This window comes from Nelumbo nucifera, chromosome 6 (genome assembly GCF_055504915.1).
Source record: "Nelumbo nucifera cultivar China Antique chromosome 6, China Antique-T2T, whole genome shotgun sequence".
NCBI lineage: Eukaryota > Viridiplantae > Streptophyta > Magnoliopsida > Proteales > Nelumbonaceae > Nelumbo > Nelumbo nucifera.
Window position 1 is genome coordinate 4,101,913 of NC_142654.1, and position 14,820 is coordinate 4,116,732.

Below are 14,820 nucleotides of genomic sequence, written 5' to 3' on the forward strand. Positions count from 1 at the left end.
ATTTTTTAATTCTTAAAATATAAAAAATAAAAAAATTGTGATTTTTTATATTATATTTTCAATTTTTTTGTTAATTTATATTTCCCCAAATATCTTCATGAAATTTCATAAATCTACTGATAACACAAAAAAAATGTGATTTTGAATGTAAGAAGTGTAGATCAACATAAATTTAAAAACTCAATAAAAAAAAGAAATCACAAGATATAAAAAAATGAAAAAATTTACATATTTTTGTCATCTTTTTTCAAAATTTGAAAAATCTTCAAAAAAAATAACGATTCACATGCGTTTTTTTTCTTTTTTTTTTTGCAAATCTAGCACTCTAGGAATGAGATTTGGAGTTTTAGTCATTTGGGGGGGGGGGGGGGGGTGAAAGAAGGCTTATTTCAGAGTAAAAAATTTTGCTTTCCCCCTTTTTTTTTCTAGTTTTTGGCCATATCTTTTTCGTCAATATGTCTATTAATACACCCCTAATACGAGTCCGATATACATGAAAAAAGATGAGATGCCCAATTTTCATATATATATATATATATATATAAATATATATATATATATATCCTAAATCTGTTTTTCAAAGATACGATACGATACACCCTATATTGTATTATATCGGGCGAATCATATCAAAATTTTAAACATTGATTCAAATGACGGTCAATTGGATAAAAAATTTCCTGGTGTTGACTCATTCTTGAGGTTGAACCTGGATTGTTGAGGAACATATGATATGAATGCCACGACTCAAGAGTCTCCGTTCTCCTGCCAAGAAGTCCAACCTCCCTATTCAGAAAACGACTTGAGTGGTGCAGTTTTCAAAGCTTCGGTTGACACAACCAGCAGCCAACAGGTGACTTTACCAGCGAGCTAGCTCGGAGTTCTCAATTGAGCCATTGTTAGTTGCATAGAAACGATACAAACGAGGGTATTTCATGATTTCAAGAAAATGCACCTGTTCCGGTCATTAGTAATGGAGATATGACATTTGAGCTCAAATTTTATTTATAACTAAAGATAATGGTCTCACAGCAGATGGCAACCAAAATGCTAAAATTTATATTTCTGTCTGACAAGCTTGAAGAAGTTGGCAGGCAATGCTGAATCAAAGAAGTGAGATACCCCAATTCCAGAGGAGATTTCAGCTAAAAGATCAGAAAGCATATACTTATCCCACAAAATTGTTACCCTTTTCTCTTAGCTTTCTTCTCTTGAATTTTCGTAAGACCATTTATCAATTGACTAATAAGGAAAGGGGACAAAAGAAGGTGAAAAAAAGACCTAATTTTCCCACAGATTTTACCAACATGTTTTGGTCATGGAAAACGATATTATTGCACTAAGAGGAGGTATGCAAATATCCTTTTCCATCGTAAAACCCCACTTAGCAGTTAGCAGCTCGGTGCACCATCCATACTTTCAGATGGAATACCAGTTCAGAAATGCAACCTAACCAAAGAGCCCCAACTTCTATGATATATCACTTTCTAATAGAATCTTGCTTCCAATTAGCACTTTTGCACATGGCGGTATTGCCAGTATCAGGTTAATCGCATTAGGAGAACTATCAAAGAAAAAAAAAATAAAAGTTTAATCACATTAGGAGGTGTAAGCTATCTGCCTATCTCATATGGAGAAATTTCCTATGACTTGGATTTTGTCCTTGTGAGCAAAGCATAGGAAGTTTCAATGAAGCTGCATCATTTGCAAAACTTAGTACAAGAAGGAATAGTCACTAATTCAAAGCTTGACTGCACGCAAAAGAGAGTGGCTTCATTCGGGTATGTGCATGTTCCTTTCCAAAATAATTCAAAAAGAGGGAAAAGAACAGCCAATAACATAACCAACTACTGCTTGGGCAATAAACGACATTTTCATTCTAAGGATTATAGGATGCGGAAACATGATAAAGCCAACCACTAACTTCAGTGGCCATCTCATTTTCAACAAATAGTTCGCTTTTTCTACTAGGGGCTTCCCATAAAAGCTATGCTTAGAAGTGAACCTTTTTTGTTGGGTCCGGCCCGATGGACTCGATGAACCCAAACTGATTGGGCCGATTCTGGTTCTAGGAACCAGAACTGACGGGCCCGGGTCCTGATTACTATCAGTTCGAAACCAGTTCCACCTAGTCCTGAACTGATTCCACCTAGTGTGTATGTGTGTGTGTGTGTATATATATATATATATATATATTAAACATAAATATTTATTTTTTATTTATAATAATCAGGTCTGTCGGGTCAGACTCAATTGTCCTGAGAATTGATCGGTTCGGTTCTGGGTCCAAAAATTACAGACCCTATTGGGTCCAGGTCCTCAACATTTCATGTTGGGTCGGTTTTGGTTCCAGCTGGTTCCAGCCCAGACCCGACCTGTTGACAGTCCTAACTTTCAATATCATGATCACTGATCAACTAGGTTTTGTCCATGTAAGAGTTCCAAGATCTCCCATGCAAAATAGGAAGTCTTCTTAGGAATACCACATCCCAAACCTTAAAGAAACTAACTGCTGAACAAATATAATTTGAACATCCCAACAACTGTTCCTACTTATTTCCAACAAAACCACCAACTTAACTTGGTAAAACAAATCCTACTCCCCAAGCTGAAATACATGATACAAGCAGCATATAATGAAACTGTTAGAAGTAATATCAAGAGATGTGGAAAGTAGTTGTGTCATTTGATATTAAGTATATGGGTCAGCTACTCTAAGAAGGTAGTTCTTTACCCTATCTTGTTCTTTTGTTCAAGTGAATCAGTTAAGTTGAGGGGCTGATTTTTGCTCTGTTCGAGACACATCTTGTCTTCTCTCTTTCTTTTTCTTCTATCTCTATCTAAAACCAAGATTCAAAATAGAAACTTGTAATTTGGCATGTGAAACCCAAGGCTAACCCTCACTATTTAAAGTTGATTGGCTCATAAAGCACCTGAAACATCATATTGATGTAATGCTGATGCATTCCAACAAAATTACACAGCAAATTCCAATCAACAGTTCTTAAGTCTTCAGAATCATGCATCACATGTCAAATAGATTTCCAAGTTATAAATATCACCGAGGATGGTAACATAAGATATTCCACTCAAATGAAACTAATATTATAGTTGTGAATTTCAATTAAAGTCCTAGTGAGGAGCTTGGTAAGTGAATGTAGAGAATAGTAATTACTGTTAAAATTCCATCAGGATTTTTTTTTGCACAAAATAAGAAAAGTAAGCGGAAAAGTCTATGGTCAATCTATGAACGAATTTCTTTTTTTTTTTTTTTTCAATAATGATGATATCATACTACCATGTTAAGAAGGGGCAATGCCTTACCTACAAAACGCTATATTGTATTTCCAAATTGGGAGTGAATCTCAGCTTATGCAGCTTTATTCAAATTGAGTCGGTCAAATCAATTTGACATGGCCCAGATAATATAGGTGTATCTCAGCTTGTGCAAAATGTGATCAGGGTATAGTAATTTGCATCATTTGGAACCATCCAGAAACTCATTTCAGGTTCAAAGTTTCAAACAATTCCCATCCATCTGTCATGATATAGCGGGTAAGTGATGATGAAGAAATATATGACTACCATCCTAATAATAAAAAGGAATCAAAAGTAGAACCATATAGACAGAGAAAAAACTTGTCTGATAGTAGAAGGTTAATTGAATCCCAAATTAAATATTTATGGACCCATATGAGAAAGGGAGAGCACAATATCCTCAACTTATAAAAGACATAAAAGTAACTCAGGGAGTCTACTGTAGACACCTGCCTAGGAAATTGGCACAAGCTATGAATGTTTCATTAAATGTGTAGGGATGCCAACCTCCTAGTGGAAAAATGAACATATAAAGGGTTCAGAAAAAACCAGCTTGCTCAGTTGGGAATACTGGGGAAGTCCTTAGTTGAAAGCTCATATTTACCAACTGGCCTATAAAAACTAGCTCGCTGCCTATCAGAAGGGAAAAAAATCCTTATTTTGATTTACATATGGCATCCAGCCATTTAACCACCTTCACTCCCAAGAACAATCTAAACTCTAATCAACTACCATCCTACTGCATCTTAATCACGAAACTTGGGAAGATTAAATCAAGGGATCCTTATTGACCAAAACTTCCTTAGCATACTAAAAGTCAGAAATCAAAGCTTGTTGAACAACCTGCGCCTTCAATATTGTTGGCAGTATTGGGAGCTTACATGGATACCAACAATATATACGTGACCAATAGAATGTGCCTATCAAATTGATAGTCTGGTTTTGGCATGTTATTTAACTCTCCACATGGTTAGAAAGTATTGCCTTTCTAAAATTTTGTTCTATTTTGCTATATACATGTAAGCCCTCAATACTGCCTTGAATACCCTCTTTAGGAAAAAGAGAAAGCTCTCTTTTCACCATCCAAGAATGAACCACTTAGCTGAAACCTAACGCATGTTTAAAGGGTGATGTGCCAAGCCAAAATGCAGATGTTCTAAACAGCCTCCTACTCCCATGCATATTATAGCTGGATCATGAAAAATTTCCTCACTGGATCAGCTGTTTGTGGAACCTCAACCTGATTTATCAACTAATGTAAATAAATAATAAAAGCTGCTCCTTGGAGCCTGACTGCATCACTCAAGACTAGTTTCTAATGGGTACTAGAACATTACCTGCCTGAACCAAAGGTAATCTTTCCAATCCCAAATCCACTGACAGTAGCTGATGCTCAACAAGAATGGAAATAGAAAACCAATCAAAATTTTCTGAACATAAATTCTTCAGCTCAAATGAAGCTAACGACATTGAAAGGCTGAAAAAAGGAATTTCAATATATGAATCTTATCATTCAAATTACAATATGTTAAATCTAGAGAAATGTTTATCAGAAAAGGAACACAGACATCCTTGAATTTATATCTAGCTTCTCTTTTTACCCCAAGTAAGTAGATTTATTTCTGGCTGGTGGATTCTTTTTTGGGTGAATTGATTCAACAATGGCTTCAATCTCTTCCTTTGCCCGTTCAAAGAAACCTGGACCTTTGACTTCATTAATTGGGATGTTCTCATCTATATCATCACTTCTTCCATGAGTTTCCTTGTGATGATGTGGTGATTTCTCAGAATGCACTATTGCTTCTATCTCTTCCTTCACTCTTTCAATCAGATTAGGTCCTTTTACATCTTTCTCTGGCAGGAATCTTATCATTCAAATTACAATAATAAGTTAAATTTATACAAAATGTTTATCGGAAAAAGGAACACAAACATTCTTTTTTTGTTTTTTTTTTTGCTAGGCAAATAAAAAACATTCTTGATTTTATAGTTAGCCTCTCCTTTTACCCCAAGGAAGTAGAATTTTTCTGGCCGGTGGATTCTTTTTTTGGGTGAATTGCTTCAACAATGGCTTCAATCTCCTCCTTTGCCCGTTCAAAGAAACCTGGACCTTTGACTTCATCAATTGGGGTGTTCTCATCTATATCATCACTTCTTCCATGAGTTTCCTTGTGATGATGTGGTGATTTCTCAGAGTGCACTATTGCTTCTATCTCTTCCTTCACTCTTTCAATCAGATTAGGTCCTTTTATATCTTTCTCTAGCAAGACCAAAAAAATATATATATTAAGAATTTCTCCCGGCCTGGTTCCGTTCAAAGAATTTAAAGGATAGCGTGCTTGAGCAACAGGGAAAATTGCAATAAATTCAAGAAAAAAAAATACTAAGCTAAATTAAGATGGGCTCTTAGAAACATGTTAAAAATTTGAGAATTTACAAAAAAAGAAAAAAGATGAGGGATAAAGAGGATTTATAGCGATCAAAACCATGACGGCAGTGCAGACGGAGTTAACAGGAATTGATAAAACAGACACCATAAATGGCGTAAAGGATTTACTCTTATAAAGGACATACCCAGATAGGAATAAAATCATTTGGGCACAAACCTATCAACTAGAACTTTGAGAAATCTCAAAATTCTCTAATCCATGGGAGAAACCAAGGGAAACAGGTAACTAATAAGGGAAAGAGGAAAAACTTTCAAAGTCTTTCTCTCAAGCCATCAAACCTTGTCGCCATGAGAATTCAAATGCAGTTTAATCAGATAAACAGAGAATCCACGATGAAATTCCGAAGGAAAAGTGAGACTTATGGGGAAATGATGAGAAGGAATACCTGAGGAAGAATCTCCAGGCTCGGGTTTTCGGTCCGCCATTGATTTTTCCGCAGAAAGCTTCGGCCTGTTTTGGGATATGGGGCTGGCTAGTCAGCCTAGTAGTCCCCTAAATAATAGTAATATATTGAAGGCAAATGCAAACAGTTGACAAAAACGTGCTGCGGCGTAAAAACAACGGCACGCAGACTGCGCGTTTGGGGTTGGCATTCGGTTTATTCGGTTGAAAACAGAACCTAATAAACCAAATTTCTTATTCCGTTTTTTGATTAAAATCGAATTCCATCTATATATATTGAGTTATCCCGCAATGAAATTCAGTTTGGATTTTTTTTTTGTTAACCGAATTTTCAAATTTGAAAATCAAAACCGGTAATAAATTTGAAAATTCGGTTTTAATCAAATAGTGCTCACCCCTACGTGTCCCCTCCATCGGCTCAAAATTTGTGATCCGCTCCGTCCGCTGACCGGTTATCCAAGATCAAGGGCTTGATTCAGCATCTTACGTAATTGACTTGAGGCCACCAAAGGTGGGGTCCGTGGGAAAGGCTCGGTATGAAAACGAATGAATCCATTCCAAACACCAATTAGCTTCATTTGGAACAGTGGATGGACCAGAAGCAAAAAGTGCTTATATCGCCTTTCAAATTTATTTTATTTTAAACTAGGGGTAGTATAGGTCTTTTAAAAATAATGCGATGGGCCGAGATGGGCCCATAAAAGAAATAAACACTTACTGAATAGACACTTCATAATAACCCCAAAAATTTGTGATTCTCAAATAAGTGCTTATTCTCAGAATAAGCATTCTATCAAGAGTGAAAATGCCGTGTTTGTTTGTTGTGTGGGTCCCTTGTGGCCCTCTTCTGCAGTTGAAGACTTACCGTGGTTCAAGTATCGAACTATCGATAGCTTTATCAGTAAAAATATATTCTTTTTTTTAAAGGAAATTTGTCTGAAACACACTATGAGTTTTCAATATTTCTAAACTCCCAACTTTTCAAAATGTCTAAAACTCATCATATCAGTAAGTTTTAATTTTTCAAAATTCACCTTCCGTTAGTGCACTTAGTGCACCATTAATGCTTCTTAATAGAGGTGTCCATGTTAGCATAAATAACAATTTTCATGACCAAATTACCTTTGAATGGTGAGTTAGAAGAAAAATGGTCTTTTTCAATTTTCAATTTTCTTTTATCTTTTTTTTTGCATTTTTAATGTTTTGTTATAATTTCCAATGTTTTTTATAGTTTCTGTTTTTTTACATTTTTCTATTTTCTACAATCTATAAATTTTCCTGTATTTTTGTTATTTATTTACAATTTTTGTGTTTTCTATAACTTTTGGTGTTTTTTCTACAATTTTTATTTTTTGATTTTTTTTTAATTTCTATAGTTTCTATAATTTGAAAATAATTTTTTATTTTGTTTGCAATTTTTATAATTTTTTTTATATTTTTTGTAATTTCGATGTTTTTATGTATTTTATATTTGAAAATATGTTTTTGAACTTTTACCTTTTTCATGTCTAAATATTAAAGTGGTAATATAATAACACCGTTAATTTATTTTGCATGTATTTTATATTTTTCTATGAAGGTTAAAATGGTAAAATATTAACACCCATTAGTCTGTTTAACGTCAAGTTAGTGACATGGTGAGATTTGACATTTTTAAAAGTTGTGGTGAGTTTAAGAGAAATACTAAAAACTCATGGTGAGTTTTAGACAATTTTCCTTTTTCAAAATTTGGTTTTTGGAAAGGTATTTAAAGAATCCAGCTCACTAGACCTCCCAACCAGTATTTTTTTTTTTTTTTAAGTCTATAACAATAAATGCTCCCTGTACATGAAAATGCAAAAGCCACCCTAACCCTAACTATTCTTTACACATTTGAGGGTGGACAGGTTGGGTTACGAGATTGATGGTACACATTCTTTCAAACAATATGGTGGTCAGGACTAGGAAGGATCAAATTTAGTTTATTACCACATCCTACTACGCTATTCTTATCCGTACAAGTTGTAAAATTACAAAATGCATCCTCGTTTCAAAGTCCATTTCTCAACAAAACAAAAAAAAAAAAAAAATCCACTAGGCGGATATGAACCCGATCAAGTCACCCAACCCGAACCGGGAGAGAGCAACCTGACAAAATATAAACAATTCTAAATCTTGAAGAAGCCAACTGGCCTATTTGGCAAACGAATTCCAGTTTTCTGCTAAAAAACTGTTGGTCATTCCAATTAGGGGTGGATTCGATCGAAATCGAGCCGAATAATATAAAGCTCGAATTCGGCTTGAGACTGTTGTATATAAGACTCGAGCTTGATTCGGTTCAAGCAAATATATTTTCTATTTAATATTTAAAAAATTAAGAATTATAATTTTTTTATTATATCATATATATTCGAGCAGACTCGTTTGTTAATTGAGCATGTGAATCGTACTCGAGCTCGGCTCCAAGCTCGATTGAAACTGAGCTAAGCCGAGTTCCAATAATTCGGCTCGTTGCCACCTCTTTCCAATTTCCATCTATAAAACTGTTGTTGACTGAATTAGCCACTTGTCATTTCCATGAAATCGCGGTCTTACGCCATCGTTCACCTCCTTCTCTTATACTCATTTTAGAGACCAATTTAGGGATGCAAACCAGACCAGATTCATATATTAAAAAGAAAAAAAAAAATTCTACATTCAAAGTTCATACATACTCTACTAAAAAACTAATCCCACTCTAACTTTGTCAACAAGTTAGGTCATATGTCATATCCCTTACAAAAAAACAAATTAATTATAATTTATTGTTCTAATTCCAATAAAAAAAGCCAGCCCCGACACGCCATCACAAAAGTCTTCCTATTGCCGAAGCTCCAGATAAAACGGGTTGTTCAATGACAGATCAAACCTAATTTAATCGTCTAAATCAGATGAAAATTTTTGTTTAACATTCCACATGACACACCCGAATACATAGTGGGGGTCTCCACCAAGCCAAATACTTACTGTAATATTCTGTACGGAGTTTATATTAATAAATTCAACTGGAACTGACTTTACTATTGTATATAACGAATGGAATGAGTCGAATGCGGAATGACTCAACAAGTGTTAACCGATCATCTGCTATTCATTCAAATTAACAACGTTTCTGATTGGTTAATGTTTTTCTGGTAACATACCTTTTCGTTCCGTACCATACTAATTTGCATATCGCTGAGTTTATTGGATCACGTCACGATACCATTTAATAGAATTCTGGAACGTCAGATTGGAATTTATACATTACATCCGTGCCTTTTCACAGGGATAAGGTGGCGAAAAGTTTCCACTCATGTGACTGGAAGTGAGTACGCGTCAAGCAAACAGAGTCAAGACAGCATTGACGGCTGTTAATGAATTGATTTCCAGTTTGTCGTTTGTGTCGGAATGAGTTATGTTGCTCAAGTGGAATTGTGGATGGCTTTTATCTATTTTTATTTTCTTTTCTTTCTGGTAATAAGTTGATGAATACTTGGTTCTCGTGATTGTCAACTTTCGCCTTCTTCTGTACGGTTTCACCTCTCTTTCTGTGTGAGAGTCTTCTGGCTTTTGACTTCCTTTTATTTCATTTCTAATTTCTGTTGCTATATTCTCTTGGACTCTTTACCCTTAATTTCCCCATCTTCTGCAACTCCAGCGAGATTTGGTTCGGCTTTTTTTTTCTTTCGGTTTATCAGGGTATGTCTGTATCTTGGTTCTTCTGGAGCTAAGCTTCCATTAACTTCATTGCAGACACTGTTGAACAGGATTTCAGAAATGGGTCTTAGCTTGTTTTTCTTCTAGCTTGTTCTGCTTTTAGGTTAGGATGCAATGTTGCTTGTTTTCTTAGTTTGTGTTTTTCTTCTTTCTTCCTGGATAATGCATAGAATTATCCATTTCTTACTAAGAACACGTAAATTTGTGCTGGAGAAAAAAACATTACAGCATTCTGAGTTCTGAAATTTTGTGGCAGGTTCTCCTCTGAAGAAATTCTGGTAGGAAGTTTAATACTTTTACTGGTAAGAGCTAAAGTTCTCCACCATTAGAATTTCTTTCCTATTAGCAAGACAAATCATTTGCAGGATTAATTTAGGGGGAGCATATGCCATCATCATCTAAACCTTTCTCCAACTATATGGGTTTGGCTACATGAACCTGTTCTGCTATTTCGGTCTGTTCAGTGCCATATCCACTGTTAAATTAGGGGAGCATATGACTAATGCGATAAACATGATTCAAACATGTTTAACAGCACCAGCAGGACATTTATGAGCTTGTTTATGGACATTATAGAAATACACTCTGTTATTATCTTTTAGATTCTCTGGGTTAGCTGACCCAACATGATTGGGACAAAGGCTTTTATTGAGTCGAGTCCTATTCTCTAAGGTAGTTCTACAGGCTAACAATTTCATGTCAAGTATCCAGTATGCATTTTTTTGTGATAACAAAGAACTTATGTTCAATAAAGTACATTGTTGACAGACATGAGCAAGAACCAACTTATTGCTTAGCAAAACCTGTTGACCAGAACGAAATCTTATATAATAGTTATTTCTGGTTTGGTAGAGAGATCAGCTTGTGAGAGCTTCTTTAAACTATCCTCCAGATGCACCTTGGATGTTCATTTTTTTTGGACAATCTATGTTCTTGTACCTTTATTTTTCCAGCATTCTTCCTTTACTTTTTATTTTCCTTTTAAGTAGTCCAGATGAATGTTTAGTGATTTCAAAGTTTCCAACTTCAATATTTGAAATTTAGAATGATTGGCATGTTCCTCCTGGGTTGTACATATTTCATGAACTATTATTCTCTTGTGTTCTACACAGGATTGTAGAAGACGCTGAAGGAAACCTCTTGTGTTTGGTGACACTTGAATGCCTTTAAAATAAAATTTTGGGCATATAAGGATGAAACGATGGCTTTATGGTTTGAAGGGGAAACAACTATCTCTCACTCTTGTTGCTATGGCTTGCACAACCATCCTTATCTGGGCATGGGAAAAAACGCCACTTCTCACCACATTGCTTCCACCTCAAAGCCTGCTCTCAATTCCTTCTTCAGGTTAATATCCACTCATATATCATTTCCAATTAATATAATTTCTTTCATTTTTAATACTTGGATACATTTGAGGATGTAAGTAACAGAGTTAAGAGAATTAGACAATTTGACGTAAATATTAAACTATTAGTTTTGCTTTCTGGATGACAATTTTGACTTGAAATGAATTTAGAAACTACAGAAGGCATCCAAAACGGGCACTATATAACATTTACCATTGTGTTTTCTGCTGGTGGTGCAGAAATACTCATGGGCACACCTCTTGTGAGCGCAACATCTTCAAACTCAGATGTCTATGTTAAGGAAGATTTATCATATGCAGAACCAAACAAAGAAACGATAACTGAGCATGGGGAACAAAGCTTCTCTGTGGTAGCACCTACAAACATGAACTCTCCTGAAAAGAGTAAAAATGATAGTAATCCAACTAGACCCTCCTTTGAGAAGAAAGGTAGTATGTCTTATTTGTGCTTATAATTTTTGCTCTTTAGTTTGTCTAATTTCAACTTTGAGCAACTTTTGGTTTGATAATACCTATCTTTGCTTCATGCTTTATGCTTATGGTGATCAATCTGGATTCTTCAGTTCATAAGCAACTCTTGATTTGGACATAGTCCAGAATCATTGTTCTGGTACTTGGAGATTCCTAGTTATTTGGCCTGTTACTGTAAGATTGTTATCATAATCTCATAAGTGTCATTTGGGAATCGTCAAGAATGAAGGCTTCTATTTCTTTTTCCATTAATTTAACAGAACACCTATTTGGATGGCCCACTGCATTCAGCTTGTTGTTGTGTCCAACATCAAAAGCAAAGATAATCATGAAACCCCTGATTCCATGTTAACCCTCTGGGTTTTCTTTTTGGTGCACAGAAATTTTACCAAATGCATTAAGGGAAGGGTTGACACTCAAACCAGGCCTAGAAGAAAAAGATGGATCTGAACAAGTGAAAAATGTCGAGGTAGTAGCAACAATGGTTCATAAAATCAACACCTCTTCTGTGAAGGGAAAGGATGATGGGAGTTCAGGGACTCTTGTGGAGGAGAAAGGTGAAGTCCTTGTTAATTAAGGAACATCTCTTAAACTGCTATTCTGTTATGGTGCTGTTTCTCTATAATGTTTGCTTGTGCTGGTAATTCGTTCTAGTTGGGGAAGCAGATTCATTCTGCAAATAATTTTGGTGTTATTTACATGCAACTTGCAGTATTTTATTTTTGTCCTTGGTAATTATTAAATGCTTTTGATCCAATGCAGCACCCTGTAATTATGCAAGGGGAAGATGGGTCGTGGACAATAAACGACCATTGTATTCTGGGTTTGGTTGCAAGCGCTGGCTGTCAGAGATGTGGGCTTGTAGGTTGACCCAGCGCACAGACTTTTCCTATGAGAGTTTTCGATGGCAGCCAGAAAATTGTGAAATGCCAAACTTTGAAGAATCTAAATTTTTGAGAAGGTACCTTTTTGTCCCTTAAGAAGGATACAACTCTGAATTTCTCTGCAATGGAGGTCCTTCTGTAGAGTGATGCATTTAAAAATTGATATTTAGCTAGGAAACCTTGTCAGGATTTTCCTAACTCCAATGTATCTCTGGCTTATCACCATTTTAGGTATTCAGAAACATGACAGGTTCTAAAAGAAGTGTCATTTGAATGCTTAAGACCTAACCGTGTGTCCCTTGGGTGTGTGGAAAGGCATTTATGGACGGTGAACCTCAGCTGCTTATCTGGTTGATTAGAGAAGCTATGCTGGCCCATAACCTGGATCCTGAGATTTGCTTTCTTACTAATGGGCTTGTTAGACACGGTGGTGGTGTTGCTGAACCTCAGTTGATTTCCTTCTCTTATTTGATATAGTTGTTATTGAGTTGCATTATTTTGTAGCTTGAATTAGAACCCATGGTCTTTGTTTATTATTATTTTTTGGTGAAATTATATTCCTTCTTATTGAAATTATATTTTATTCAATTTCTTAGATGGTGATATTGTACTCCAGAATGCAGGACAAGACTGTAGCTTTCGTCGGGGATTCACTGGGCAGGCAGCAGTTCCAATCGCTAATGTGCATGGTGACAGGTGGCAAAGATAGACCAGATGTCATTGATGTTGGAAAGGAGTATGGTCTTGTCAAAGCTCGCCATGCTACACGGCCTGAGGGTTGGGCTTATCGGTTCCAAAGCACCAATACTACTATCCTCTATTACTGGTCTGCAAGCCTCTGTGATTTGGAGCCTCTTAATATCAAGGACCCAGCCACTGACTATGCAATGCACCTTGATCGCCCAGCAGCATTCTTGCGCCGTTACCTTCACAGGTTTGATGTCCTGGTCCTCAACACAGGACACCATTGGAACAGAGGGAAGCTTAGAGCAAATAGGTGGATCATGCACGTTGGAGGTGTTCCCAATACGAATGGGAAGCTTGCAACTATTGGAAGTGCCAAGAACTTCACAATATATAGTGTTGTCAAGTGGCTAGATTTGCAACTTCCAAAACATCCACAGCTTAGATCATTCTTCAGGACTATTTCACCTAGGCATTTCTTCAATGGGGAGTGGGATTCAGGGGGAAGTTGCGAGAATACCACTCCATTGGCTGGAGGAAAGGAAGTTTTGCAAGAGAAATCCAGTGATACTGTGGCTGAGGGGGCTGTGAAGGGGACAAATGTGAAGTTGTTGGACATAACTGCTCTCTCCAAGCTAAGAGATGAGGGCCACATTTCCAAGTACAGCATTAAAGCAACACCTGGTGTCCAGGATTGCTTGCATTGGTGTTTACCAGGCATTCCTGATACATGGAATGAGATACTCTTTGCACAATTATAGGCCAAATGACAGTTTCTCAATCAAGTCTTTAAAAAAAAAATCTCTGCCTGGGAAGGAGACATCTCAATCTCTTGAGGATACAGACCTGAAGCACTGGATATGATAAAACATTTGACCATAATGATGATCTATCCTCATATGTGGTGTTAAGAGGAGGGGTTTGGCACCCAATACTTAATTAGGTCCACGAAATTATGGCCCATGGGATGTTCACGAGTGTTTGGGAACCACTTAGGATGAAATGGTCTTATTATATTTTCCCATTTCACTTGAGAGCACCGGTTCATCTGAAATGGAGCCATTTCATATTGTTGGAGAACATGTAAAATGAAACCTTTTGAGGTTTCAATAAATTTAAGTAATTACTATTTTTTCTCTTAAAGATCAAGTTGTGGCTTCAAATGTCGTTAAAGAATAGTTGAAATGATTTAATTTCATGTATATCTGAACACCCAATTGGTTTTCCATACTCTTTTACCCCCAAACAAATGATGCTCCATACTCTCTTCTGCAGATTGTTTTTCCTTCTTTACAGAACCTTTTTTTTTATAAGTACCTTCTTTACAGGACCATTTGAAAGATGAAAGCTGTTTGATTCTTTTGTGGCTTCTCTTAGAATGGAATTCTTTTTTCTGGATACATACCTAGTTTTTGGCCTCATTTTTGCACAAAAGGGTTGCTCTTGGACTTGAACCAACATTCTCATGCTTGTCAACCCAAGTTTTACCATTGCGCCCCTGGATTAAAAGAAAGACAGAATAAAT

General features: G+C 36.0%; 2 protein-coding genes across 5 annotated transcripts; one reads left to right on the forward strand and one right to left on the reverse strand.

Moving 5' to 3' along the window:
* Positions 1-4,787: 4,787 nt before the first annotated feature.
* LOC104586659 (uncharacterized) lies at positions 4,788-6,312 on the reverse strand. The gene is made up of 3 exons (XM_010243957.3): positions 6,154-6,312; positions 5,326-5,578; positions 4,788-5,183 (listed from the first exon to the last, which is right to left on the reverse strand). The coding sequence occupies exons 1-3, from the start codon at positions 6,191-6,193 to the stop codon at positions 4,916-4,918; spliced, it is 561 nt and encodes a 186-aa protein (XP_010242259.2). The 5' UTR covers positions 6,194-6,312; the 3' UTR covers positions 4,788-4,915.
* A 3,309-nt stretch (positions 6,313-9,621) lies between these two features.
* Positions 9,622-14,444, forward strand: LOC104586658 (protein trichome birefringence-like 14). 4 transcript variants are annotated; one of them, XM_088890270.1, is made up of 8 exons: positions 9,699-9,722; positions 9,924-9,990; positions 10,144-10,189; positions 11,000-11,234; positions 11,476-11,685; positions 12,108-12,284; positions 12,490-12,688; positions 13,228-14,444. In XM_088890270.1, exons 4-8 carry the CDS (start codon positions 11,081-11,083, stop codon positions 14,054-14,056), a joined length of 1,569 nt encoding a protein of 522 aa, XP_088746396.1. In that variant the 5' UTR covers positions 9,699-9,722; positions 9,924-9,990; positions 10,144-10,189; positions 11,000-11,080; the 3' UTR covers positions 14,057-14,444. The 4 variants fall into 4 exon arrangements, with proteins under 4 accessions (XP_088746397.1, XP_088746396.1, XP_088746394.1 ...); XM_088890271.1 differs by lacking the exon at positions 9,924-9,990 and having other exon boundaries at positions 9,622-9,722; XM_088890268.1 differs by lacking the exon at positions 9,699-9,722 and having other exon boundaries at positions 9,729-9,990.
* Positions 14,445-14,820: the final 376 nt, after the last annotated feature.